The sequence below is a fragment of the Cloeon dipterum genome, chromosome 2 (assembly GCF_949628265.1).
Source record: "Cloeon dipterum chromosome 2, ieCloDipt1.1, whole genome shotgun sequence".
NCBI classification, from domain to species: Eukaryota; Metazoa; Arthropoda; class Insecta; order Ephemeroptera; family Baetidae; genus Cloeon; species Cloeon dipterum.
Window position 1 is genome coordinate 34,229,582 of NC_088787.1, and position 27,864 is coordinate 34,257,445.

General features: G+C 41.7%; 4 protein-coding genes across 12 annotated transcripts in view; 3 read left to right on the top strand and 1 right to left on the bottom strand.

The window, feature by feature from the left end:
• mub (poly(rC)-binding protein mub) overlaps positions 1–9,199 on the bottom strand; it is a 93,426-nt gene extending 84,227 nt beyond the window's left edge. Inside the window, exons 1-2 of one of the 7 annotated variants that reach the window (XM_065481335.1) lie at positions 9,050–9,177; positions 3,189–3,214 (exon numbers count right to left, since the gene is read on the bottom strand). The gene's annotated coding sequence lies outside the window, so the exon portion shown is untranslated. Of the gene's footprint in view, positions 1–3,188; positions 3,215–9,049 lie in introns of all 7 variants that reach the window. The other 6 variants (XM_065481340.1, XM_065481341.1, XM_065481333.1 and 3 more) reach the window with 6 other exon arrangements.
• The window catches only part of mal (maroon-like), a 216,676-nt gene extending 202,581 nt beyond the window's left edge, over positions 1–14,095 (top strand). The window contains exons 1-11 of one of the 3 annotated variants that reach the window (XM_065481327.1): positions 9,294–9,741; positions 9,909–9,982; positions 10,065–10,432; positions 10,515–10,974; positions 11,385–11,584; positions 11,646–11,762; positions 12,151–12,571; positions 12,775–12,969; positions 13,519–13,637; positions 13,692–13,796; positions 13,851–14,095. In XM_065481327.1, the coding sequence (XP_065337399.1) occupies positions 9,913–9,982; positions 10,065–10,432; positions 10,515–10,974; positions 11,385–11,584; positions 11,646–11,762; positions 12,151–12,571; positions 12,775–12,969; positions 13,519–13,637; positions 13,692–13,796; positions 13,851–14,051 (2,256 nt within the window). In that variant the 5' untranslated portion in view covers positions 9,294–9,741; positions 9,909–9,912 and the 3' untranslated portion in view covers positions 14,052–14,095. Of the gene's footprint in view, positions 1–9,293; positions 9,742–9,906; positions 9,983–10,064; positions 10,433–10,514; positions 10,975–11,384; positions 11,585–11,645; positions 11,763–12,150; positions 12,572–12,774; positions 12,970–13,518; positions 13,638–13,691; positions 13,797–13,850 lie in introns of those variants that run through there. The other 2 variants (XM_065481326.1, XM_065481328.1) reach the window with 2 other exon arrangements.
• Positions 14,096–15,415: 1,320 nt separating this feature from the next.
• Positions 15,416–21,474, top strand: LOC135937952 (uncharacterized). The gene is made up of 12 exons (XM_065481329.1): positions 15,416–15,711; positions 15,977–16,121; positions 16,175–16,461; positions 16,613–16,660; positions 17,298–17,535; positions 17,889–18,198; positions 18,582–19,026; positions 19,286–19,547; positions 19,648–19,874; positions 19,997–20,214; positions 20,270–20,510; positions 20,936–21,474. The coding sequence occupies exons 5-12, from the start codon at positions 17,495–17,497 to the stop codon at positions 21,343–21,345; spliced, it is 2,154 nt and encodes a 717-aa protein (XP_065337401.1). The 5' UTR covers positions 15,416–15,711; positions 15,977–16,121; positions 16,175–16,461; positions 16,613–16,660; positions 17,298–17,494; the 3' UTR covers positions 21,346–21,474.
• A 1,113-nt stretch (positions 21,475–22,587) lies between these two features.
• Positions 22,588–26,078, top strand: LOC135936204 (uncharacterized). Its single transcript, XM_065478946.1, has 12 exons — positions 22,588–22,725; positions 22,955–23,101; positions 23,156–23,262; positions 23,336–23,512; positions 23,576–23,594; positions 24,365–24,481; positions 24,544–24,708; positions 24,774–25,004; positions 25,063–25,163; positions 25,220–25,384; positions 25,437–25,596; positions 25,663–26,078. Exons 1-12 carry the CDS (start codon positions 22,635–22,637, stop codon positions 25,884–25,886), a joined length of 1,704 nt encoding a protein of 567 aa, XP_065335018.1. The 5' UTR covers positions 22,588–22,634; the 3' UTR covers positions 25,887–26,078.
• Positions 26,079–27,864: the final 1,786 nt, after the last annotated feature.

Here is a 27,864-nt window from a genome sequence, read left to right on the forward strand (position 1 = left end):
GTTTCATTTTGCGTTTCCCTAAAATAAACTACAAGAACGAAAAAAAATACAAGAATGCTTCATGACTGTAAAACGTTGGTAGAAGATTAGATTTAAAATTCATATAAAAAAATTGAGAGGTAGAACATCACGAAAAATTACACTGTTTTGTAAAGAAACTTTCCCTTTTCCCAGATCAGGATTTAAATATAAAGTTAGTGTGCTTCAGTAAATTTAGCCTCTCTCAGGAATACAAAATCAAGCCTCATCCACCGGCTCAGACGATCTAGCATAGTTGAAAATGACGGTGATCACATGCAAATCAGCTCTACGCCGCGATAAAAGTAAATCGGCATCCACTCAGGATGGCGCATTCAAATCAGACGCCGGGTGCGCGCGGCCCAAAAGTGCCAATTAGATAGATCGGCGGGGCCAGATTGGCCAACCTGTTGCTGCTCCTTGGCAATTTAATTTGCGAGAGAGCGAGAAGGGAGAAACAAACAGACACACACACTTTCTATCTCTCTCGGCTGGGTCTCGTCGGGATTTCTTTCTTTTGCTCTGTGTTGCGGGGCGCGTGACGCGATAGTGCGGTCGACCGTGCGTTCAAATTCAAAAATCGGCAGGCGCGTGCACCAAATGACAAGCAGCTTCACCCCAGCGGACGTGAGCTCACCCTTCGCCACAGCTTTCAGCACCACCACGCCGATGTAACTGTTTGTTTCACAACACGCTGATACCGGTGTCGGTGTTGGGGCTTCACTAAAAACGAAAAACTGTTTTGCGCATTAAAACGATTGGAAAGTATGCACATCAAGTTTATGGCATAATAAAAACCGGGATACAACGACACCGATTCCAGCAATAAACAAAATTCGGGAAAAACAACCCTGGCTTCGATTTTGAAGCGGTTTTTTCCGAGCAAGGAAAAATCCAGACCCTTCAAAGAGTTAGTTACATTTGCATTTATCAATTTAAAAGTTAAGAATTTTACATTTCTGGCTATGGCGGGAAGTGGAAAGTGGAGCATACATAGGAATCAGCAATGTTACCTCGCTTCAATGTGCAAGTTTCAAATCGGCGCTGAAAAACAGTTTAATTTTAGATCTGTCCGAATTAAAAAAAATAAAATAAATAAATAAACGGCTTATCGATTTTTTCCGCTTGACTTTGATTCCGTTCGTCACGATCTACAAATATTGGGTAAATTTTCATACTAAGAAAATATATCATCACGACTCAGGAGACATTGCTTGCCACTTGATTTGCATGCCAACTTTGGAGCCGATTTTCTTGTAAAAATAAATAAATCAACGGCAATCATCTAGGTGAGAATTTTAGCTTGTCCACAATTTATAAGGAAATTTTTCAGTTAAGGTGAAAACGATATTCCAAAACTGCCCTGCAAGTCCACAGTAAAAACATCTCATGGATGGTTAAAAAGTTAATACTTTGCTCCGGAATAAGAATTTTACTTTTACATTTACCGCTGTATTATAGTCTAGATATTTCCATAATGCTTCGAGGAAACATTTGCAATATTAAACAAACAGAGCAATTTCTTATCTCACAATAGCCAGAAGCCAGGAATTCATCTCTACCCACACAACCTTTTCTCTCCATTGAAAAATGACCGTCCGCAGAGCTCTCAATCCAATAACTCTGGATGCACACGCGGTGCACGTGAAAAGGCCATCTGATAAAGAAAGCACTCGTTCGACCGTTTTTTTTTTTTTACTTTTTTCCTTGCCGCACTACACAAATAAAAGTAGTCGTGATCACGGCACAGGTATCATTCCAGCGCCTGCAGGTTGGCGTGGCTATGCAGCCGGCACGGCACTGTCGCACCGGTTGCATATGTGCACCGAGGAAATCAATGTGCCGGGAGTTTAGTTTTTTAGAATCCTAGCTAGCATGCAGCGGCACGAGAGGAAGGATAAGTGTTGCAATATTTATGCCGGCGCTCTTTATGTGCAAATTGCAGTTGCTCGAGAGCGCAGAAAAGGAGCCGAGTCTCGAGACTCTCGACGACGAGACGCGCCGTGCTTTTTTACTGCAGTTGTGGGAATTGTCGGCGCTGCGGCCTGGGAAAAATATATCTCGGCGACGAGCGAGTTTTCAACATCATTATCGTAGCTGCGAAAGACTCCTGATAAAATTGCGAGGCGGGATTTATTTCCGGGAATTTCAATATTGAATTTTAACGAGCGCGGCGCCGAGTGAATAGTGAATCCTTCTACAAAATCGATCCTCGACGAGCCAATTTAACGGTTGATCCCTGAATCTGGCACTCGACACGGCTGGCAGGCTGATTGAAACGAATTCCTTCCAAAATCCCGGTAGATCAGTTTCAAATTTCCATTTCATATTTACCTCGGAGCCTCAGGGCTGAGGAAAAAGACGAATCGGTGTGGGCCGCGCGCACAAATGGGCAAAGGGGATAGAAATGGCCGAAAAGCCGCTCGGGCAAGTCGCATTATTTGGCCAACAGGAGGGCTTTTGACATTTTTTTCCGTCGCCGCCACCGCCGTCGATCCATAATAGATAGGACGGACGGATCCTGCGGCTCAAATTGCGGCGTGTCTTAGTGGGGATGTTAAGAGGCTTTATTCGGGCCTCCTTCTTATTAAATCCCTCTTTCCGCAGTCAAAGAAGCTCGACTAGTGTGTGTGTGTGTGTGTGCGTGCGTGTGCCTTCGGTATTCACCGAGCGAGAGAGCTACGTGCCCACCTCGCCTGCCAAAGATCAACTAGCTCGCTCCGTGCAAACATTCCGCGAAAACGAGCGGCCGCTCCCAAGACCATGTTTGGAGTACGAATTTCGGACGGAATTTACAACTTCCGTGCGGTAATCCTCGCCAACGTGTGCCTGCCCACGGTGCTGCCGTCCCGAAATCGATCCAAAAACTCACTTTGGCAAGAAGAAGGGGCCAGACGGCTAGCCCCGCTTTTCTGTGTCCACACCTCGGTCTTTGAATCATTTGCTAAAAAAGACAATTGTTTGAAATCGGCAAATTTCAATGGAGCAGTAATTCTTGGGTCATCAGGGTTGCTAAATATCTTGGGGTGATATCATTAATTCACTGGTTTTCCGGTCATTTTTATGAGCACATTGTGTGTTATGTGTTGTACTAGTTTCAAAACTATTAAAATACACAAGTTAAATCAAATCAATTTGGGCGAAAATTTGCAATCAAATTTTTCACTCACTTCTTCGCCCATGTCCTCGACTTCAGCTGGAAGTAGACGGAAATTTTAGAAAAATTTGCAAGCAATAATAAGGGAAATTAAAATAGCAACTCTCCAAATTTGAAGATTGTTTTTAAAAAAGTTTTAATTTTTAAATTTGTTTCATTAAAACTCGGGAAGGTTCAAATGACGCAATAACATAACTCCAGTGGAACAATATGCAACTCTATAGGTCACAGAGGCCAGTCTTAATCCACATTATATTTTAATAAATCGAATTTACAGTTAGAATCACCTGAATCATTCAGAAAGTCCTTTTTATTCCATCGTGGATATTTTTCTTCCAAATTGAAGCATTTTTTGCAGTCCACTGCTTAAAAAATGTGAGAAAAACACCATGCTTTAGATTAATAATTTTGCGTCTGGACTCGTAGAACACGTCTCCAACTCCAAAGTGAAGCGAGCCGCACACGCACGCAGAAATTTCTCCATAGACGTGTTTGCAACGGTCGGGAAAATCTCGCTTGCCGGAAATCGGTGAATGTGTGCGTTGAGCAATTAAAATTTTGCGCCCCATTCACGTGGCTTTCGCAAACGAGCCTTTAGAGCGTGCAGCCGGGCAACACTTAGTTGCAAACAAGAAAACGAGCAGACGGCGCATAATTAATTTCGAAGGCGCACTTGATCCTTGCTCTGAATGACGTCCAATTAAAATTAAAAAAAATATATGTACACGCGAGTTTGTTTATTCGTCCGACGGCGGCGCAGGTCCATTTTGACTTCCTTGTCGCACATTTTTATATTTTTGTTTTGTTTGCTCGCCGCCGGTAATGAGAACGCTGGATGTCGCGTCTCGCTCGCAACGTCTCATTTCTGGGCTGCTTTTTGCATTCTAGTTTTGTTTCCCGCGGTCACAAAGCGTTAAATTTAATTGCGTGTGTGCAATTGCGAGCGAGTAGGAAATGCTGCAACCGAGTCGAGTGTTTTTGACGAGTTATGAAGAGGAAATGCGATAATTACGAACGCGGAGAAAAGCTGAAACTCGTTTAATTCATGTTGAGCGTAAAATTTTTAAATTAAAATATTCATTTTTGTTGCAATTTTGTCCTGGATAATTATATGAATTTTGCAGCATGTTAACTCGCGAGTAACTTAGAATCATGTTAGTCTCACAACGTTGGCACCTACCTGCAATTGCCAGAAATGTCCGTTTTTAAGCTAAAATAAAAATATACAAAAACTAGGCACTGCTGAGATGACCAAGCTAGAAGATGGTAGCTCCTAATGCATATCCTAAATACCGTCATTTTTTGTGTTTTTAATGTCTGCAATAAACCCGAAAGCTATTAAGATACTCAATGCACAAATTTCGTCGTATTTATTTTCAAATTTTCACCACTGCCATGTAAACCACTGAACCATTTAATTTTCTTTTTGTTTTTCTAGTTTGTACCTCAGCTGGAAGATGTTGTTGGGCACAGAAAATCCGGACCTAAATTGGAGACAAGGGATGTCTATCTAGATAACGAAACTTCAAAAGACTGTGCACTGATTCTTAAAAATTTCCAGGCAGAAAATTAATGGAAATGAACCACCGGTGATAAAACCAGGGGGGGGGGAGAAAATGAAATATTTGTCTTTTGACTAAATTAATGAATGTTCAAGAACTCGGCCAATTCATTATAAATTGAAATTTTACAAAGACGGTCTTGGGGCATCATTCGAGCAGAAACGGAAACTTGGTCTTTCCCCTGAACGAAGCAGGTTGGAATGGAAGCGGCGGCGAACTCTGCTGCGGCGTCCTAATTAAAATGTGTCCCTCTCCAGTAGCGCGAGATTCGCCGCTAATGGGAGGCTAACTAACGTGAGGCAAGTAGTGCGAGCGCCGGCTGAGTGAGAGAGCGAGGGGTCTGGCCAACTTTGGGCCAAACTTTCCGTCGCTGCCGCCACTGCCGCTGCAATTAAGCCGAGGAAAGATTTCTGATTCGCGCCCGCAGCACAGGTGGGTGCACTCTCGGGCTGCTCCTCGGCCGCTCGGGCCCGGCCGCCGGCTCGGCAAGCGGCGGAGAAAGAGAAAGAGAGCGAGAGCAGGCCTGCACATGGCCCGCAGATCAATACCACGTACTCCACGCTATACGTCAGCTGCGCCCCCGCCCCCCGCTCCAAACCGGCCCACGCTCCAGGAACGGCCCAGCTGATTTAGCTGCAGGCCCTAATTGTAAGAGATGGTGGTCATTTTGATTCAAATCATGGAAATTATTAACAAATAATTTGCTGATGAAAATGTTGAAGACAGCTGGGTGTACCGGCGTCTTCCATATTTTTTTTTTCAATGCTCTAATTTTTTGTGAAATTTAAATTTCAAATTCGTCAGCAGTTAAACAGTCCAGATTCTAGCTGATGAAATATTTTATTTTTCAAGTTTATCTACTAAAAAATGAACCTAACAAATTATAATAAAATTTACTGTCCTTTTTTCAACACAAACCATTTGATTCAACGCAAATTTAGTTTCCGACAGAGTGGCGGACTTCACTTTCCAGAGGAAACATTATTTTTTTCATTTCATTGACAGAGGGGCTTGCTGACAACTAGCTCTGCGATGGAACAAGGAAGGTGGGTGTCCCTTCTGGGCTGGGCCATCATGCGTGAAAATATGCGAGAGCAGGCGAACTCGCTCAAAAGGGTGCAAGGCAGGCCGAGCGATTCCGGCCGATCGCTCAGGCTCGCGCGATCAGTTTGGCTTTGTCATTATTCGCGCAGGCCCTTTGACTTTGTCATGGAAATTCGGCCTTGCCCTACCCAGCTTAATCCCCGATCCAGCGGCCGGCCGGCCGGTCGGTCGGCGAGTGTGTGTTTTGCCGAGCCACTTGCCCGGAAACTAACGCTCCGAGAGGCAGGGGTGCGAAAACAATATACAAACACCTCGCTGCGTTTGAAATAATCGCGCGCGCGCGAGCACCACGAGTGAATGCGACGCTGCTTTTTCCGCTTACTTTAAAAATTAGCTACGCCCGCGCGAACTCCGATTACGTGCGAATCACACAAAGTGTCTGCGCCGAGAGGCGATGGATGAATAGTGATGAAAAGGCGTGCGATGCGGCCGCACAAAGACCCTGTCACTCACCGGCTCACAGTCAGGTGTCAACATTAAAATGAAAATCGGCATCAACACCTTGATCTGATCCATTCGGTCCGTAATAAGAAGTATTTTAATTCCGTGATGTTCGAATGTTGATTATTAAAGAAAAGACAATTTCAGATGCAGGAGACAAAAAAAATTTTAAATCTTTATAATAATCAAATAATAAAAAAATAATAACTCTAAACATAATATTTAAAAATATTTAATTAAGAGCTGTGATAGAAGAAAAATGAAAAAAAAGATAAACTAAAATAATTTTTGCCTACTTAACTATCTCACTACAGCTTCCAGCCAATGTCAAGATTTTAGGACTTGCATGTGACAAAGCGAGGAGCACGTGTTAAAAAAATCAATTAGTTTCACTTAGCACTGAATAAACATCTAAACCTACGAAATTTTGGTTTCCATTTAAAGTGGATCTGTACTTGATAGAAACATTCTCCTAGAGTTGGGATTATTAAAATTATGTCCAGAGTGCCGTTTTAATCTCCGAGAAAATTGGCGTCATTGGCATGGGTGGCAAGATATCATGTTTTCCTTTTGAAAATCATAAATTATTTCACCAGTGGGGGTAGTTCTCTCTTAATTCGCACTGTTGGATAGATTGTCACGAGATGAATCGGAATCAAACGAAAAATCGACAAACTGAAAAACCTTTGGAATAAAATATTTGATTATTTATAGGTCCTATTTTAACTATTGAAATTTTAAATTGTCTTTTGATAGATTATATAAACAATTAACTCCGTGGATAACTTGCTAAAACCAACGAGAGGATTGACACTGTATATCCCCGGAACATTCTTGGTGCCAATGCTTCAAATAATCCCTATGGATTCAGTTAAAGCCAAAGCCAAAATTAATTAATCAAAATAAGAAGCTCAGTACATTTTTGAAAAAATTGGTTGCTAAGTAAGCGCAATTTTCAAATTTTATTTCACGGCGCGGAGTTTCCTCAAAAAGTGTCAAATCAATAAAATAATTTCAATAATTTGATAATTTCATTAAATTTACATCAGATTTCGCAAAATTGATCAATGTCAAAATAATGAGCATTGCTATCAAATGATTAGATGGTTCAGCAGAAGATTTTTTGTAACTCTGAAGAAAAATTTACTACACTCACTGCAAAAGTTTGAAAGTGGTGAAAACAAATAATAAACTTACGTATCAAGTTGTGCAAGAAACCCGTCTTTTGATTAGTGTGCGGCTTCCCGCTTCAGGGAACAAAGCTCAAAGGTCAGACTCACCCGCGGGGAAAAATATATGCAAAGTTATCTTCGCATTCGCAGCTGGCACAGGGCAACAAGTCGTCGCCTTCACACGCGAAACGAGCTCATCAAAACCGACATTCGAGAAGAACTCTGCAAAATACCGTAACAACGAGTCGTGCGGCGCACGTACGACGAAAAAAAATCAATCTGCGGCGCGACCGGATTGCGTCGATTTCAAGTACAAGTGCAAAAGTCCCGCGAGAAGGTGGAAAAAACCAAGCAGTTTTTGTGTTCGGCCGGCGAGTGCAGCTGCTGCTCGGTCGTCGGTGAAATATTCATCATCGAGTTCTCTCTGTGAACGAGTGCGGGCCGCTTTCTTTGTGGAAGGGCTGCGAGTGTCAGATAAAGCTAATCGCATCACCGACTCATAATTCACACCAGCGGGCAGCGACAAAGGCCAGAGAAAAGCCCTGCAACGCAGAACGAAGCCCCAAACCAGGCTGCAGCCTCGCAATAGCGTGATTGTGGCATGCGCAAAATTACTCCTTGGGATGGACATGTCAAAATTTGCTGCAATATCAATTTCTCTCTATTTTACCTAAAAAAAGTTTATATTATTTTTTTTTATTTCATTCTAACAATTTTTGAAAGATCAAATTTATAATTTTAATTTAACCACCATCCCTAAACAGCATAGCAAGATTTCTACTAATTCGAGATTGATTTAAAATTTATTTCTAAAAAAGCTAAATTTTAGGATTGAAAAGAGCATGCTTAGGCAAAGGACATCAAAGTCGAGACTGAGTCTAACAATAAGTAAGGTCTAGCTCAAGATAGGTCTAAATCCTCACAGCTCTCAATCAAAAAACTCAAAACTCAACGCGTAGAAAGGGTTCTGAAATAACTCAACGTCGTTTTAGGCCAATATTTATTCAATTTCCAATCAGCGGTTTATATGATTTGGGTTTGAGATTTAATTTTGAAAGGATTTCGGATTAAGGATGGTTTGAAATGATGGAATAATGTATTTAGTGAGTGATTTAAAGATTTATTATAAAGGGGTGAATTTAAAATGAATTTTAAATTTGATTTATTGAGGATGGCATGTAAACGTCCCCGATTAAGCCGGTTTAGGTGCTTAACAAAGGATTTAAATGCGCAAAGTGAAATTGAGGTGGAGGCGGCAAGAGGAGTGATTCAGGAGCTGGAGGCGGCAAATTCGCATCTTCTACACAGCGCGCAAACAGCCACTAACAGACTTGTGTGTAAATAATCAATTTTCTCAGGCACATAATTCAGCGTCGCACGGGATTTGGGTGGTAGCTAAAGGTAAGGTCGGGTGCTCAGGGTATGCGGTGGGCTGCGGCGAGCCCCGACGAGGGCCGTCGGGGCAGGATGGGCCGGCTGGGCGCGGATTCGAGCGAGGTGCCGGAGAGGCAGGGTTCGGGTTCGGTTTCGGCAGGCGGGAACGTCGGGAGTGGGAATAGGCGGCCGAAGCGGTCGGCGAATCGACAAAAACGTACCTGAGGGTGTGGAAGGCAGGTGCGGACAGGGACCGAGAGGAAAAGTCTGGAAGAGGCTGGTGGGGTAGTCGGAAAACTGAGCCAAAACTCTCCGTCCCGTTAGTGGGCCCGGACTTTTTGTTTTCTCGTCTGATGTCTAGCTCAATCCAATCAGCTGCGCTCGCAGCCAACGTGACTGAGGAAATTCTTACGGTCTTAAACAAAAAACACATTCTTACGTCTTTTGCCATGGGATTTATGTATGTACACAGGCGAACCTTTAGAAAAGATCAATTCAAAATTTTCCTTCTTATTGAAGTAAAGTACCAAATTTTTATTTCAATTTCCTAGAGGCCCGAGCTTTATTAAGTTGGCAGCACTCGTCAACAGCGGCTGTTTTTAAACTTGTAAATAAACACGACTGAATGATGCTGAATTTTTCCTTCCATTTTTCCACTTTGCATTTATATTTATACACTCAATGAAATTCGCACAAGTGTGCATTTTCTACCCGTAAGGAAACTCGACTCCCTCTGACTAAAAGAGTGAGATATGCGTCCGCTGTCGTGGTGACGTTTCCTGTGACCCGAGACCATACCAGTCATGTGACCTGCACCTGAAACCATTGCTATTGCTGATGCTGCACTTCTTATCTCGGCTCACTGATATTGCGACAAGTTTAAAGTGGGATGCGGTACGGAGATAATCTATCTGTATGTATATGCTTATCTGGCAAAATTACATAGATGCACTCATGTCAAGCAAGCGTAAAATTTAAATTTTGGTGTTTGATTCAAGGCCAAAAACAAGAATTATGCATATCTAGCTACTGTTGGCTGCGTTTGGTGCTCAGTAATTATTTTTTTTTCTAAATCCACAGGGAAATGGATTTTGAGGAAGTCTATGACGCCCAAACAAGAGAAAGACTGCAAAGAGAATTTAGCAGATTAAAAGGTAAATTTTCGTTGAAAGGTTTTAAAAATCTGTTTAATGATATTTAAATAATTGTGCTAAATGATTTTCATGCAATTTGCAGATGTTGCGTACCTGGACCATACTGGTGCTACCCTCTACCCTGAGGGCCTAGTGGAGGCCATCAGCTCCGACCTGCGCATCAACCTTTACGGAAACCCACACGCCCTAAACTCAAGCAGCCGGCTCAGCAGTGATGTAGTTGAGCAAACGAGGGAGAGAGTCCTCTCATTTTTCGGCACTAGCTCTTTAAAATATGACGTCATCTTTACCTCTGGCGCAACCCAGGCCCTGGCGATCGTAGCGAACTGCTTCAGCTGGAGGGATGGACAGGCCTATGCGTACTTTGCGGAAAGCCACACCTCGGTTGTTGGTGTTCGGCAAGTGGCCGCACAGAGAGGAGCTAAAATCATTCCCATCACTCAAGAAAAGGTTTGAAAATTGCAAGTAAAAATTCAAACTCAATGAAAATCCAGCAAGATTGATCCAATAATCAATTGTTTTTTATTTTTAGATTGAATCAATATTCAACAAAAACTCGCCGATTGGGGCACAGGGTGGCTTATTTGCTTTCCCTGGCCAGTGCAACTTTTCCGGGGCGAAATATCCACTGAAGTGGGTGGACAAAATTCGACAACGTGGTGACTGGAGCGTGCTGCTCGACGCCGCCTCTCTGGCCGCAACCAGCCGGCTGGACCTTTCGTCGATTTCGCCTGACTTTGTCTGCATTTCGTTTTACAAAATTTTCGGCCTTCCCACTGGCCTTGGAGCCCTGCTTGTCAGCCTCGGGGCTGAAGAGCGGCTGGAGAAGAATTACTTCGGGGGCGGCACGGTCCTCATGGCCCTCGCCTCGGGCAAACTGAGGCACGAGTTGAGACCAGTTCTGCATGAAAGGATTGAGGATGGCACCATCAATTTCTTGGACATTGTGCAGCTAGGACAGGCCTTCAAGTACTTCGCAAACCTTATTCCTGGTTTGTTTTAGCTCTATGATAATTCAGAAATTCATTTTTTACATGAAATTTTGGAAAATTGTTAGGATATGGTTTATTTTAACTAGCACTGATTTTTTAAATTAATCTATTCTTGCGGGATTTCAGTTTTACAATATATTGTAAGGTATTTTTTCAGATAATAAAAATAAATTAACATCAATAGATTGCGATTTGTCTCGTTAAATGGAGCTAATCTCTCGAAATTTATTAAATTGATACTAAAACTGGCTTTAAAACGTTTCCCGCAAGGATTGTATTTGTTTTCAAATTTTTCTATTCAATTTTTAAAGGTTTTTAAGCTAAAAAACGCACAATTTAAGCATTTCTCACAATATTTCCCATTGAAAAGAAATTAAAAAAAAAACAAAATTGTAATTTTATTTTCACAGGAGGAATGTCTTCAGTTGAAGAGCACACATTTCGACTAGCCAAATACTTATTCCACGCTTTGAGTGACCTGAAGCACTTCAACGACAAACCTCTTGCTGTGATTTATCAAGACAATAATTTTAAGTCCAAGACGCAACAGGGTCCAATCGTCAACTTCAATTTAAAGCGAGCCGATGAAACTTTTATTGGTTTTTCCGAGGTTTGAAAGATAATGCATTTTCCCTTAAATATTTTACATCATTTCTCTCCTTTGTCTACAGGTTCTACACTTGTGCAATTTGTTTAACGTCCACGTCCGTACAGGCTGTTTTTGCAACCCTGGAGCCTGTCAGAGGCATTTGAAAATGACCGTAGATGAGCTTGAACAACAGTTTGAGGTTTGATAAGCTTAATCAGCACTATAAAATGATAAACAAACCAATAAATTTATTTTTTATTGCCATGCCATGATTATCAAAATAATTTAGTGTTTAAGCATGAGGGCGATTACTTTTCAGTTTTATTTGTTTATTAATTTAAATTATTTCTTATAGTTCAGTTAAATTTAATTTATTTCACTGCTCCCCAACAATAAAAAAAGTGACAAAATACACATGTTCAAAGCAAGCAAGTCGCTGACACGTCAGAAAATCAACAGATAGCCAAGTTGGACAAGACCAACACCACCTACACTAAAACACATTAAATTTTTTGCCACAAGTGAACTTTGAGATAGGATGGAAGCTATTAATACTGTTGTATTTAATTTAATATTCTGGTCTGTAGGCTGGTCATGTGTGTGGCGACGCCATCGACCTGTTAGGTGGGCGTCCAACCGGCTCCGTTCGCGCTTCAGTCGGCTACTGCAGCACAAAAGAGGACATGGACGCACTGGTTGGTCTGGTCAAAAAGTGCTTCCTGGAGACGACCCCCTCAAAGGACAGGTCAGACCTACGGCTGGAAAATCTGGAGACGAATGCAAGCAAAGAGCCGAGACTGAGTAGGCTCTTTTTGTATCCAGTGAAGTCGTGCGGCGCTCAGGAGGTTCAGTCCTGGCCGCTGGACCACAAGGGCCTGGTGGGTGACCGTGGCTGGATGGTGGCCACTGACGCCTCTACGCCCCTCACACAGAAGACCTGTCCCAGAATGTGCCTTGTCAAACCGACGCTTGATTTGGAAAACAATGTTTTACACCTCTCCTTCCCAGGTTATCATTATTTATGATTTTTCAATTCTCTAAGTTAGTTAGAATATCTATGGTTTTGCAATTATTTATTTATTCCTCCTACCAGTCGTTTACAATTTAAAATCAAATTCAACAAAAAAGTGTCTGTAAAACCACATCACAAAAATTACTTAGCAAAGAATGGGCTGCAAAATACTTTTGATTGATATTTTTTTTAATTTCAGGCATGTCTGATGTTAGTATAAGCATCCTCCATGACAGGTCCTCAAATGATTCATCTTCAAGCAAAATCTGCGGAGTAATGGTACAGACAGTAGACTGTGGCGATCAGGTTGCTGAGTGGCTGAGTCTTGCACTTGAAATTTCTGGCCTTAGACTTCTGCAGCAATGGTCAGACGACTTAAGAAAGCAAAAGAAAGGTGACATTTGCAAATTATTTTGATTTTAAGGGAAAATTTATACAATAAAATATTTGATCTGATTTTACCAAAGAGATTTCTAAACTAAGACCTTACTTTTGTAATGATGTTCTGTTAATTGTGTAATATGAAGTTAGTAGAGACACGTAACTTATGAAAAACGATAATTTCATTCAATATATATATATATGTGTAATTGTAAATGTAAAATACGTTATCTAACGCTTCACACGCACTCTTTGCTGTCGCATCTCTCAAAATAATGAAAAAATCATCGTCATATATTTATAATATATTATATCGATCTGCTGCTAACTTAACATTGAATGATTAACAATACATCATTTCATTTTTATGAGACACAATTATCGCATAATTACTACATGAAATAAAATCTTTTGCTTCAGTAAGAGCAACTTTGAACAAGTTGCAATTTTTAAGGAATTTTTCCTACATTTAATAACAAATAACTTAACCGAAACTTTCTATCAATTTTTGACATGATTAAACTTAAAACCCAAAAGCTTATACATGAAACATAATTTCTAGGCAACGCCAACCTGTCGCTGTCCAATCAATCTCAGTTTCTGCTGGTCGGACTGTCCAGTCTTGCCTCGCTGGAGAAGCAAGTTGCGGAATCTGCTGCAGAAGATGAATGCTGTGAAGGGGTAAAAAAATTTAAAAAAACGCTCATTTTATTTCTATAGCTTTGATTCTTTTAGGAAAACCTTCTGCAAAGGTTCCGTTGCAATATGATTGTGACCGGATGGCCTGCGTTTGAGGAGAAAATGTTAAAAGCCATCAAAATCGGCGGAGTTATTTTAAAAGTATATAATTATTTTAACTTATGTGCAAAAAATCTTAATTAATTGTATCATCAGAGTGACGGGCCATGCACCAGATGCCAAATGGTCTGCATTGACCAAAGAAAAGGTGATAAAACGGTAGAGCCGTTGAGGACCATAGCTGCTGCGGGTCAGGGAAAAATGCAGTTCGGAATTTACTTCTCACAATTGCGATCCATGAGAGACAAACACAATATCTTTGTTGGCTCACCAGTTAAGAAAATTGAAGTTGTTTAACAAAAAAATTCATTGATTAAATTTATTGAATAAGAAAATTAAAATTTTACAGCATAATATTGTGGTGAAAGTAAAAAAAAAACAAATTTAATGTTTTTTTTAACATTTTGTGCTTTAATTTTTTATTTAATATTATTATTTCAAGTAGTTTATCTCATTTCTAAGCACATTAAACTTTTTTATTTATTTCTTACCTCAAAAGAAGTTAAATCTCACTAGGATAGATAAAAGCGTTTAAGTTGGCATAAACATCGGAGATGAGATCCTGAGTTTATACATATTAATAACTTCAACAATCCATTTTGACTCCATTCTTTGTACAGTACATAAGCGCTTGTTCATCAGATCAATACTCATTTTATTTCGTAGAAAAAGAGTTGTTTGCTGTTCGCACAGCCACCAAATTTGGTTAGTTTTTAGAGAGCAGCATATTTGCACCTGCTTGCAGGGCATGCATTACAAAAATGGTCCAAAGAGTTGAAATCATTGATTAAATTTAAAATAATATGTTTGCAGAGAAATTCTAAAAAAGTTACAGGTTCATTCCCTTAACTTGTTTTTTACATGGAAACTAGCAAAAGGCTAGCAATATTTCATAGCAAGGAGGACGAGAGTTTAAGTTTGTTGACTATGGTGTTAGAATGGGGTTGAAGGACGGTTTTGGCTCCCTGCGCCAGGGCCATGGGGGCGAAGGTTATATTAGCTTTATAGGAGATCTGGTTGCTCGGTGGCGTTGGCTGCTGCTGATTTGCGTAGGACTGATCCTTCTTCATGGAGGACTGACTCTGGGGCAAGATCTCCTGAAGAATTTGCCTGTGGTGCCCTTGCTGCTGAACAGTCCAGGGAAAATAGAACTGTTGCTGGGGGAGGGCTTCATGGTGTCGGATGGGGTGGTCCATCATCGGTTGGCCATGGTACAACTGCTGGTAACTAGGGGGAGGTGGTTTTTAATGCTGCTGCTGCAGCTGCCATTGTTGCGGTTGGTCCTGCTCTTTTGAAAGCTTCTGGTTTTTAAGCTGCTCATTTGGTTTAGTTTGCAGCTTCCGTTTCCGTGACTGCTGCTGCGGGCCACGGTCTTGCTGGTAGTTGCACTGTTGAGCCTCGCCAGGGTACGATGGCGGGTTGCCGGCCGGCAGAAAAAGACCCGTTCGCAGCCTTTGATCAGGAGCAGGCTTTGGCTTCTGCAAGGGGGTGTAGCAGTAGTTCGGCGTCGGCTGTGGCTGAGCGCATTGCTGGTCCTGGTATTTAGGAGGCAGTGGTGCCGGCAACGGAGGTTTACAACACAAAAACTGGGATATGTATCTGGAATATTGTTTGGGTTCTGCTTGCGCTCAAATGTAAACAACTCAACTAAGTTTACTGCTCACTCATATGGAGCGTCCGTGAGCAAGCTAACAAGTTCAGCATCCACTGGCAGGTGGCAGGTCGATCGCTTCTTTCAGCCAATCAGAGGCCGTCTCAGAGTTTGTTGCCTGTTACGCCCAGGTTACGCCCACGAACCCCGCAGATGATGCCAAACATCACCCTTCAGTTCGTGGTCGTTTTTTTAAAAACACCTGAAATTTGCGTTTAATCGCTCGTGTCAGCTTGTTTTGGGACCTGGTTGGGACCTCAGAGCCGATCTGACTGACCGAAATCAGCTCAAGAGCTGCGCTAAAAGGTGAGAAACGTGCGTTTTTGTGGTGGATTGCGACCGGCAGTGGTTGTTTTCCCGTTTTCACGCTCTGCCCGGAAAGCCCAGAATTTTTCACGAGTCCCAAATTGTACTGTACATACTCAACCTGAAACAACTGCGTTCCCATGCCAGCGTTCATTGATTAATATCGTGGCTATAATATATTGTGGACAAGAGCCACGAGAGTTTAAATTCATCGCCGAGAATTTTTTTGTTTCGTTCTTTGCTAATCAAATTACGCAAATTACAGCTGTTGGACCAAAATTTTGGCGTTGAGGGCAGTGACGGCGTAATGGAGCCACCTGAGGGGCTCGAGGCCAGCAATTGCTCGAGGTTTCGCAGTTTAAGGCCGAGAGACGGAGGCTTAAGTCCACCAGGTGAACGCACGCCATTCGGTAAGCCACACCGCATAGCCTAGTCAAGTGAAAATAAATTCTTGTGTTTCCAGGGTGCGACAATGCCAATCGGCAGTGCCACGCCAGCTGCCTTTCCTCATGGGCGAGCCGTAGGGCGGGCGTCTTCGCCAGAAGAGGCTCTATGAGCGATGCCCAAGCAGGCGCCTCTTGTATCAGCTCATTCGGGTGCCGCCGCTCAGCTTCAAGAAAGCGTTCAGGCTGTTCATGTGCGTAGGTCGGCTGCTTGGAAATGCAAATTCAGAGGTTGTGCAAGCGTGGAAGGCAAATACCGGGCAGTATTCTTCTTTAGGGTTCCCAGGAAACAGGGCCAGGCTGTCAGGTAGTTTTCTTATACTCTTTTCTACTTGTCCTAACTTGTTGATCTTGTTTTTTTTTGGGGGGGGGGGATCGACTCTACAGTTTAATTGGGGTATGATTGGGGCCAAAAAACTAATACACATCAAATAGTAACTCGTCGAAAACTATTCCAGATATTGATTTCTTGAGCACCACAACGATCTTCAGCAAAATAATTAAAAGTAAGAAACTGTAATGTTTCGCATGGTTAAATTAAGTTATAATTTGAATTAAGGTTTTGGTGTAAATATTATTGCTTTGCTTTTTGCTTGATATTATATATAAAATATTTTCTTTTTTGCCTGCTGGTGCTTAACTCTTTGGTTTGGTCTGTTTTGCTTGATGCCTGATTGTAGTGTATTGTGTGTGACATATTTAACAATGTGAGGGTTTCAGGACACATGAGTTTTTGTCAAGAATGGGATTTGAGGCAGGGAGTCAACTAAATGTAGATTGAGATACGCTCTTTTTGACTGATGGGAAAAATAAGTTAATTAATTTGTTAAACCTAATTATTACCATCTTAACAAATAATTTAGGGATAAATTGGTCGAAAAAATCAATTAAGAAACGTGATTGGTCAGTGAATCGAGCCGCGCCGTGAGCCAGCCGCCGCAGCCGCGGGATTTAGGCGGCTCAGCCGGTTTAGTCAGCAGCAGACAAGGTTTGGGCGGCTCACACCTCGATTCCTATGTATTTTTGATCCTTAGGACCTTCTCTGTATGCGTAATAAAGGGTTTTGCGGGGAAATTCACTCTTTAAATGCTAATATAAATATACAAATGACCTGAAGCTTTTCCATCTCACTTGGCTCAAAAGCTGAAGCGCACAGCATAAATGTGGCCGCCCCCCGCTGACCGTCACGTCGGGTGTTGGCCACCTCCGCTGCGGCTACCACCGTTTCTGGCCGCCAACCCCCGCGGTTCCCATGGCCGTCACTGACGCCGGACCCGCGAGAGCTGGCCCTCGCCAAGGCCAACTACCCGCGCGACCTCGTCATCGACGGCCTCAGCCGAATGGTCCGATACTACGGAGACGAGACCTTTATTCTTTTAAGGTGAGATAAATTTAAAACCATTATTTTGTTTTGACCGAACAAATAACAGTGTTTTTTTCTAGAAAGCTGGATTTTTCAGTTTGTGCCAAATAATATATTTAAATCCAAAGTCCTTGAGAACAAAATAAATATAAAAAAGAAAACTACAACAATTATTTTTAAATTACCAGTGATTTAAACCGGATTTTAACAAATTATATAGTTTTAACTATCTATAATCCGTTTCTTGAGATTAAAAAAAGAATAATTTATTCTCCGACTCGTGTAAAATTACTTTGAAATAGCCAAAAATGTACCAATCTGATTTTATTCTGTCAAAAAGAAAAAATATTAAAATTAAATTGCAATTTCAGTTATGATGACCCACGCGAAGTGTCCTTCTTCCCGGAAGAGAGGACGATCGAGTTTGAAAACGACTACAAGGTGACGATGATGATCGGCTCGCCGCCCAAGGACGTGATGATCGGCGGCTCGATGCACCGAATCAAGCTGGGCGCGCCGACCAGGGAGTTGAACATCGACGGCGTCGACTACGGCTGCTACTTCGGCGGCGCTCCCATCCAGATCAAGCTCAACGGCCGCCCCATGCGGGTGCAGCTGCACGGGCCGCCGCCCAGGGTCAAAATCGGCGAGTTCAGACGCACCGACTACTGTGCCGGAAAGGTGAGATTTTCAGACGAGCTTAATTAAACACTTTGTCCGACATTTTTGAATTTTTAATCAATTGGCGCTTAAATTTGGGGCAAAGTAGCAGTTTTATATAACTATAAGGACCGATACAGCCGCCATCTTGGAAAATAAATTTTTAAATTCATGTTTTTTCACAATGATTTTTTCTGGGATCATAGGAGCCAACCAAGCGTCTTTTAGGACCGGTCATTTTGAATTACCTTAAAGACCTTGCAAAGTCGCCATTTTAAAAATTTTTTTTGCTTAAAATTTATCCTGGATGGTGAACCCAGTTTTTCTCCAATTTTAAATTTTAAATATCTTAGGATTGTAAAGCACCGCCATTTTTTATGTACTTTACATATTCAAAATTGCAGATCACAATGAGCATCGACGCCATGGCGCACGTGCCGGTCTTCCTGGACGCGACGCATCAGCTGGTGCAAATCGGCGGAGTGCCGCACGTCATCCGCTTCGTGGACAGCCTGCGGCGGGTGCTGATCAACGGACAGCCGTTCGTGTTCGACTACGGCGGGCTGCCGCAGCCGGTGTGGGTGCACGGCCACCGACACTACATCGGCCTGACGGCGCTGCCGCCGGGTCTCGTGCCGGGCCGCGTCATCCTCGTCAACATGGAGGGCGGCCGGCTTCCCAGCCCGCCGCAGACCGCTCAGCCGCCGCAGGAGGAGAGCCACGTGCCCGCCCTGCCCATGATCGGCGCCAAGAGCAGCACCAGCGTCGCCATCAAGAAGGGGCCGCTGGACAAAACTTCCGAGCCAAGGAAGACGCCGCTCACTCGTTCTATACTCAATACTAAGCCCCGTGAGTCGAATTTATTAAAAAAAGTGACCGATATTTCTTTACCGGGATTTGTTTAAACCCTTTTTCACCCTCCCCTTACGTTCGTGCCGCGGAAATTTGGCCGATCGTTTGCCCAGCCCACTTATATTTCACTCTAGGAGAGGAATACCTCATGGACCCGGTGGTGCCATCTGCCGAGGACCATGAACTCTCAATTTGACCTATTTTTATACATTTTGAACCTTCAAAACCTCCCCTCCTCAATATTTTGCCTTTCCAGACCTGGACGTGCTGTCCAACCTGATACCGTCGGCACCGATTGCGTCGTCGAGCAGCTACAGCTACCAGTCGCACAAGGACAAGGAGGCGGACAAGGAGGCCGCCATTCCAGCCCTACCTGCCGACCTGGCGGAGCTGATGGCCAAGCTGACCGAACACGGCTTCATTCAGAGCGCGAATGCGGTGGAGGGCAAGAAGAAGGAGGAGGTGGAGAAGAAGGAGCAGTACAAACCAGTCACCTTTGCCCCCGAAAGCCTCAAAACGTAAGTGGAAAATTCCATGACCTCACCGAACTTCCCCTTGTTTGATTTTTAACCTAAACTACCTCCCCTGAGAATTATAACTAATGTGTGGATGTTGTAGGCGTCAGACCGGTGCATACGCAGGATTGTACTGCGGCATCCAGTGCAGCACGTGTGGCCTGCGATTCGCACCTAAGCAGACCCTGAAGTACAGCCAGCACCTGGACTGGCACTTCCGGCAGAACCGCCGGGACAAGGACAGCGCCAAGAAGGGTCAGAGCCGAAAGTGGTACTACGATGTCTCGGATTGGATACAGTTCGAGGAGATCGAAGATTTGGAGGAGAGAGGTGAGTTACCCTGAGTTCCCTCCCCTTCGTACCACATTTAATTAGCAGGATAGAAAATTCAGATTGCAATTTTGAAACAATTTTTGTTTTTAATCTCGTTAACCATTCGTCTCTTTCAACAGCTCAAAGCCTGTTCGAGACGCAGGCAGAGGAGGAGAAGGCCGAGGAGGGTGAGGTGGAAGTGCCTTCCGTGGCCGCCACGGAGAACGAGGAGCATTGCGAAGTCTGCCACGAGCACTTTGAAAACTTCTTCGCGCAGGACAAGGAGGAGTGGCACCTCAGGGATGCGGTCAGAGTCGAAGGTCTAGTCTACCACCCCCACTGTTACCAAGACCTTCAGGTATTTCCCCGAAATTTAGAGGCGAGAGTGAAATTAACCTTTTTTTCATCTGTAGAACCGCTTGAATAACACGGCTGAGAGCACAGACATGAACGAATCCAGCAAGGAAGAGGAGGCCGAGGAACCACCCAAGGTGGAAGAGCCGGAATCTGCTGAAGTCGCGCCCGAGGAGGAGAAAATGGAGGTGGAACAGGAGATTGCGAAGGTTGAGGAAGCGGAGGAGGACAAAGGGCAACTAGTGAAGGTCAAAACCGAGCCACACTCGGAAGATGAAGTTCCTGAACAGACTGCCAAAGGTGAGATAGGCTGGAATAACCAAAGATGGCGTCTCTAGCAAAGTGTCAAGGTCCTTTAAAGCTTTAATTCATTGCCCCTCATCGGAATCGGAAACATAATTTTGATTAATATTTTAAAGGTTGAATTCCACTTAGGTTTTAACTGAAATTCAAGATGGCGGAAGGTTAATTGTTCCTTTAAGGGAAAGTAAATGCGAAATGAGCATGCTCCTTTGAAAATTTTGAACGAAGGTCTTGTTAACTTTTAATCGATTTTAAACTTGGATCCGATCTAAATTCCCATTTGTTGTGTCAATCAGACCATTTTTGAGGGGTAAAAATTCCAAAATGGCGGCAAGTTGACATGTCCTTTCAAGCAGAAATAATTGTTCATCATTTTCACGTCCTTTAAAGCCATTCTGTATCATGATTTTATTTAATTTCAGCGGAGGCAGAAGTTGAATCCACGGCGATGCCGGAGGTGAAGTCCGAGCCGATGGACTTTGAGGAGGAGGACGTGGCGCCGCCACTGGTGCAGGCGACGGTGGACACGACGACGAGCGAGCTGAAGAGCTCGATCGACGGCAACGTCGAGTTGAGCGACGCGGCGACGCACGTGGCGCCGCCGGCGGCCAAGATCAAAATCACGACTCCGGCGCCAGCGCCGCCGGTGAAGCAGCCCGAGGAGGCGGCGCCGGAGGCCGAGACGCCCGAGGCCGAAGAGGACGAGGCGCCGATGGCGCTGCCGCGCGACCTCGAGTTCGAACTGAAGCCGCGGCTGCGCGGGCGCAAACTGACTGAAATGCCGCCGGAGCTGAAAGGGCGCGAGGACTCGGCGCTGTGTTCAATCATGTGATTTTGCCGTCGGAATTTTCCCGATTTCGGGACGGCGTCCGTTGTTGCGACGCCGGCCGCCGGTTAATTTGCTTTTTCGCCGTCGCCGCCGCCGCACAGACCGAAATAAAGTTGTTGGACAAAAACATAATGCGCGCCTTTCTCCTCTTTCGCACCTCCCCTCGTTCGATTCGATAAAAAAATATTAATTCTTCGCCTCGCATCTTTCTCTCTTTCAGCTTGCATCTCGCCAGTGCTTTCTGTGTGTATATAATAAATATCTTTAACCCGAGTTCAATAAAGTTTGACCATTAGTATTTAAGCAAAAACTCTGCTTTTCTTTTCTAATTTCCACCCTGAAAACCAAAAATAATTTCGAAGCAACGACTCCTTATTAGAACGAGTAGGAAATCTACTTTAAATATGAATGCAGTTTCATTAAATAATAAATAATTTTCGCCGGATCCATGACGAGTTGAATCCTCGAAGCAGTTGATCCTAAATTCTATATTCCAAAAAATATACCCTTCGGATTGTTAAAATTAAACCAATTAATTAATTAACCATTAATATGAACAAAACTCTGCATTTAGAACTTCATGATAAAAAGAAGAATGATCAGGTCTTTTAGTGAGCACTGAAATATATTAATTTTTTACTATATCTGAAAGAGGTTAATTTAAAATAAAACTGAAAATCGCTCTAAAATCCAGTGTTTGCTGAGCACGTTATCGCAGCTAATAATAAGCTTCTGCTGGCAATGAGAATCACGTGCTCTCGAAATGAAAACAAGAGGTCAAAGGCCTCAGACGCGAATCCGGCTGGCTTGATCTATTGAACTTGGACCTTTTTCTCCCTCCACGCGACAGTGATAGAAATCGAAACTGAACTTACAACCACAAAAATCAAATGTTTATTTAATTTCTACGAGTGATGTATCTCGAAACATAAATTATTTGTAATTTTAATCGAAAGTTATAAACATAAACGTCACTCCGTTAGAAACCAAATTTTTTTTTAAATATAATCGCTTAACATGATTAAAAATAAAGAAATAAATACTAAAATATTAAGGAAAGTTTGCAAAGAAGTGAAAATGTTGCTGACAAAAATCTTTGCCCTGCTTGTTTCGCAATTTGTGGCGATAACGCGGAATGACGCACTTTAGAGGTCAATCGCCAACTGGAGGTCAAATGGTCGATAGTATCGTTTTTAGTGCAGACGCTTGACGCTTTAATCCTTATCGGAGTGCCGTGTGCGACGGTCGCAGCAGCAGCCCTGGTCCATCGCGCGCAGAGAAGAAATCGCGAGATGAGGCTTGGACTTCTCGTGCTCCTCAGCCTCGCGCTTTGCGCCGCACAGACGTCTGACAATGAGACCGACCCCTACTTTCCAGCTCCTTGTAAGCATTTCTCGATATTTATTTAGCCCCTGTAAGTTGGGAAATAATCAAAAATTTGACCAAACATTTTATAGTTTGTTGAGCCAAAGGAAATATCACATATATATTGGGTAAGTATTAGAAAAAAATGCAAAAAGAAACCCATCAATTATAATTATAACGACTACTCGGTTTTAATAGACTTAATCGTAGCTCGACTATCTTGAAAACACACATTTTACCCTCACAGATTTTGACGAAGGAGAAAACTTGAGTAGCGAGAACTGTGGAAACGAAAAAACTCTGAAACAATCGGCCGTTTTTGTTACAAACATACACACTAACTTTAGTTGCTTTGGATACATAGTTATTTCTCAAAGGAATTTTCTTGGAAGAGGTAACATGAATATCTCTCTAAAGATAATCAACGAGAAAATTTTGTATTTTCTAGGTTATTGCCCCCTTTTGTATGGAAGTGATACAACTGATCTACGGGTGTTTCCGCAAAACTGTTATGGCCGCGAAACAGAAGAAGAATGCATCAGAAATTCCGTCAAAGTAATTTTCTATTATTTTCAGCAAAACAGTTTCATTTACCTTGTTTATACAATGTCCTTTTCAATGATTAAAGGTGCTGGATATAATCGAAATTGCCATAAATCCGACAGCAACTAGAAAAGTCAAGATTTTGAAAACTGAGAAAATGCCGAGTGAGTTCGTAACTCCCATTTGCTTGTTTAACCGTGACAACGTACTGGACTTGCTACTTCAAAGAGAATCGACCTACTTTGAATGGAGACCATATAACGTTCGTATATATTGAAATTACTCTTTACAGTTTCTTTCACTAATTATTAATCTAATTTTCTAGGGTGCTCTATCTGGCAAAAGTAAGTTTGTTAGATTATAATACTATTAGAAACATTATAGAGACAGTAATGTGGGCTGATTAAAATTTATTTTGACTTTTTTGTCTCACCATATTAATTGAAATACGCTTCATTGAAGACAATTTATATAAAATTGCGTATTTTTATTGAGATCGAAAGTCGGGCTTTTTTGTTCTCATATTGAGTTGCTTTTCGAATGGTGCAGCGATTTTTAACCTGATGAGATATTTAACTCTGGCTATCGCTGCACACTTCGACGATTTGCCCGAGGCGTCAGAAAATTTAGTTAATACATAAAAGTTGTTCCATACAATATTACAAAATTGCTTATTTGTTGTGTCTTCAAAAAATTGCATCTATTAAATTGATGACTTTGATCGTGTGATAAATCGAAATTTACGCGACTTTTGTTCTGCAACAACCTTCATTTCTATTTCAAAATCAATTTTTTATTACTCTTTTTTACTGGCAACAAATAATATCTAAGTTAAAGAAAAATGAAAGGTTACATCAAACATATAAAAAAAACATCCGCCTTTATGAACCATTCCCAAAAAATGGGGAAATGAAAAATAATTTATTCGAATTCTGGAATTAAAAATATAATATTAATTTGAAAAGAATTTTAAATTTTAGTTTTTTAAAGCTAGTTTTCAGTTTTAATTACTCGCAATCAGAAGCTCAATATTTTCTCCTGTGAGATATTTATTGGAAAGTATTTTATAAAAACATGACACGATTTTGCTTCGTAAAATTATCAAATTTAACAGAAAATGTGACGGGTCAAAGCAACTGTACCAGGATTCTAGACAGTACTCCATTTGAATCTTTGAAAAGAAGAAACATTCCCATCCAGAATATTCTGTGTGTAGAGAAAACTGATATTTGTAAGTTTCAAACAAAAATATGTCTAAATCAATTTCAATGATGGTCATTTAATGCCTCACAGATTTTGATTATCTGATCAATTTCTACAGAGGACGCTATTTCTTGAGAGGTTTCAAATTTGTTTGGAACTCTTACATTGATATATTGCCACACATTGACGAGATCGCAAGGAAAACAAAAGATATTTCTGCTCTACGCCCGATCCCACCAACAAAACAATTGAGAGGTAATTATAAACTCTATAATGATAATAAATATAATCCCACAACGATTTTATTTTTCTTAAAAAAGGATTCAATGGACGAGACAACCTCAGTTTCTCAAACTGTGGAAGGAAACCGACGTCAACGAGAAGGAAACGCGGAAATGACGAATCTTCTGAAGATTTGCAACCGACTAGACATATTTTCGGCGGAAACAAAGCTCAGACTGGAAATCAACCATGGCATGCTTATATTGATAATTATGTGACTGGAGGAAAATGTGGCGGGACACTGATTTCGCCGACAGCAGTTTTGACCGGTAGTGAAACAAAAGAAATGATGAATTTCATGACTTAGATAAAAAAAATTAATTTCAGCTGCACATTGCATTTATGGATCAGAAGCTGAAGATTTCATAGTTTCTCTTGGGATGTATGATAAAAGACTAAGATCAGCTCCCGGTGTTCAGAGAAGATTGGTTTTTAACTTCCACATAAATTGTTCTAATCCATAATAATTTTGAAAACATTCTAGCTTCGCAGTCTGATCACGCACCCGAAATATGACCCTAAGGAGTTCAACAGTGACGTCGGACTCGTGATTTTGAGTGAAAAAATTGAAATAACCAACCAAGTCCGACCGATTTGCTTGTGGAACGAAGACTCTAACTTGGCTCGCCTGGCTGAAACTAAAGCTATGGTATGAATGTATACGAAAAATCGATTTAATTTTGGTTTATTTTCTTCTGAAGGCGGTTGGATTTGGTCTTGTCGACAACCACACGCGTACAAATGAACTGCAAGAGGCTCGACTTCCGATTAGAGATCACAAAGAGTGCTACTTGTCAAGCAGGAGGTTTTTTGCGAAATATTTGGTGCCGGGTGACAATTTTTGCGCCGGCTACACGAACGGTTAGAATGAGTACCCTCGTCATTAATCAATAATTGCTGATTTCTCAATTTTATTAATTAATTCAGGAACGACCACCTGCAACGGGGACAGCGGAGGCAGCCTCTCAGTGGAAAAAGACGGCCGTTGGTTCATCAGGGGAATTGTCAGCTTTGGAATTGAGAAAAAGGTGATGTTTGAGGGCGAAGAAAGATCGTTCTGTCGCCCGAATCAATATACATTGTTCGCTGACGTCGCAAGTTACATGGACTGGATTGTGGAAAACACGCCGGACATTTCATTCCGAAATTAAATGTGGGCTTTTGAAACAAAACGAAATTTGAAGTTTTCAATATAGGAAATAATGCTAAACAGCATAATTTCTTAACAATATATTTTTCTATGGGGTTTTAGTTTGCAATATGAGTTTTTGATTTCTCGGCTTTTAATAGAAAAACCAATAAAAATGACATTATTTTAGCTCACTCTATACGTTGTGTTTCAGTTTTTGCAACTTAACCTGTGTAGGGAAAGAAGCTAATAATTGTTATATACTAATAAATAGAGAAGGTAGTCACCGACAGGTGGCGCTCACTTTGTGGAGGCGGCAGAAGAATAAAGAGAAGCCAGTACAGCACAGTACAGAGAGTGAGTGAAAGAATTTATTTATTTATTTGCTTTCATTGCGGTCTCCCAAGTGCAACCATTCGAAAGCCATGCATACGGCTACTTATTGTTCGTTAAAATTATACAGAGACTTAGGTAATTCAGTACTTAACAAAGTGGCGACGAGGATGGCACACTTAACTATAATTATTTAAAGCAAAAAAAATTGGACTTAAAATTCATACGGTGTATTTTCTTTCAAAGGATACTGCTCCAATTTTTATTTCTTTTTTTTATTTATTGAAACTTTCCCACATCACGGTCTCCTTAATAGCCTTTATATATATGATGGATGACCAAAGTGCAACCAATATTTCTTCTTGCCAAGTTCTAATCGTCTCAAAAAATTCACTTAATTTGCCGCCGCGCGAATCCAAATCGGCGCCTCCGTGTCCACTTGAGGGAATAAAGCAAGAAAAATATCAAATTTGTTGATTTTTAAAAGGTTTTGGTTAAATTTAATTGGAAGTTTTACTGGAAAAGATATTGATTTAGAAAATTCCCTGGATGCGTAAATGGACTTGTTTCATCCAATCAAATAAAGCATATTTGATTTATCTGTTTTAAATCAGCCTCTATTATGGCAGTTAATATTGTTCGTAATTTTGCTCAACACTTGGCAGCAGACGCGCTGTGCTTTTTTTCAAACTTTGAGGCAATTTATCTTCCGAGTTTAGGCCTAAATAGAGCTTCTTTTTAATACAAGCGAGGAGAGAGCTGCCCGCCCGCCGTTGGAACAGCCGATTCTAGTGATAAATTTCGCTGGAGAAGACCTTCTCAGATAATTTTCAGAGACGACTGGTTTTTTCCTTTTCAAGAGCTATTAGATAAGCGACCTGCTGGTCGCCGGAGCAGCGCCGGCCGGATGCCCAATCTCATCATTTCAACAAATTTCTGGCAATTTCTGGGCAGAAGGAAGAATAAAAAAATACCACAAAGAGATCGCATGAAATGGGCCCCTCCTGCACACCTTTTATTCCTGGCGGGAATGAATTTTCTCTGTTTGCATTTAATGAGATTATTTCATTTCCTCAAAACAGCAAACGCTATTTTTCACACGCCGTTTTTGTGAAATTTAATTTATTTGTAATTTTTAAGAGAGGACAAGTCGAAGGTTAGGGTTGTCAGAGCTTCTTTGGATGTTGAATTGCGGGACCAACTGTACGCCGCGCATTACAACTCCAACGCTTGCAAGCCTCCGCGCCTTTGTTCACTTCAGGCAGCTGCTCTCCATTTCTTTTGAATATCCACCCCCTTTTTCCTGCCTCTCGTGATAGACCATTTAAAACAAAAAATTCAGATATATATGTTAAGCACCTTTAATATAAAAAATTTAATGATTTTTTCGGCTGAGATCAATCAAAAATCTAAATTGGTTGACCTTCCAATAAATCGTAATCAGAAGAACCCGAAAAATAACCAAAAAATAATTCCATAATACTGACCAAACGATTTCGCTTTTATTTTGTCACATTTTTTTTAATTTAGGAAATTCTTGAAGTATATTCTGCGGAGCTATATAAATTCGAGAGTAAAATACTCAAGATGTTTGGTAGATTCTTTTAATAAAAATGTGAAAAATTTAATTCTAAGGCAACAAGTAGAGCCTCACTACAATTTTTCTG

Bases quoted from the DNA above. Each gene is read 5' to 3' on its own strand.
- LOC135937952 (XM_065481329.1), top strand. From the start codon at position 17,495: ATGGTCCGATACTACGGAGACGAGACCTTTATTCTTTTAAG. The intron at 17,536-17,888 runs GTGAGATAAATT...TTGCAATTTCAG, and splicing joins GAGACCTTTATTCTTTTAAG to TTATGATGACCCACGCGAAG. The intron at 19,548-19,647 runs GTAAGTGGAAAA...TGGATGTTGTAG, and splicing joins GCCCCCGAAAGCCTCAAAAC to GCGTCAGACCGGTGCATACG.
- LOC135936204 (XM_065478946.1), top strand. From the start codon at position 22,635: ATGAGGCTTGGACTTCTCGTGCTCCTCAGCCTCGCGCTTTGCGCCGCA. The intron at 23,102-23,155 runs GTAACATGAATA...TGTATTTTCTAG, and splicing joins AAGGAATTTTCTTGGAAGAG to GTTATTGCCCCCTTTTGTAT. The intron at 25,005-25,062 runs GTAGTGAAACAA...AATTAATTTCAG, and splicing joins GCCGACAGCAGTTTTGACCG to CTGCACATTGCATTTATGGA.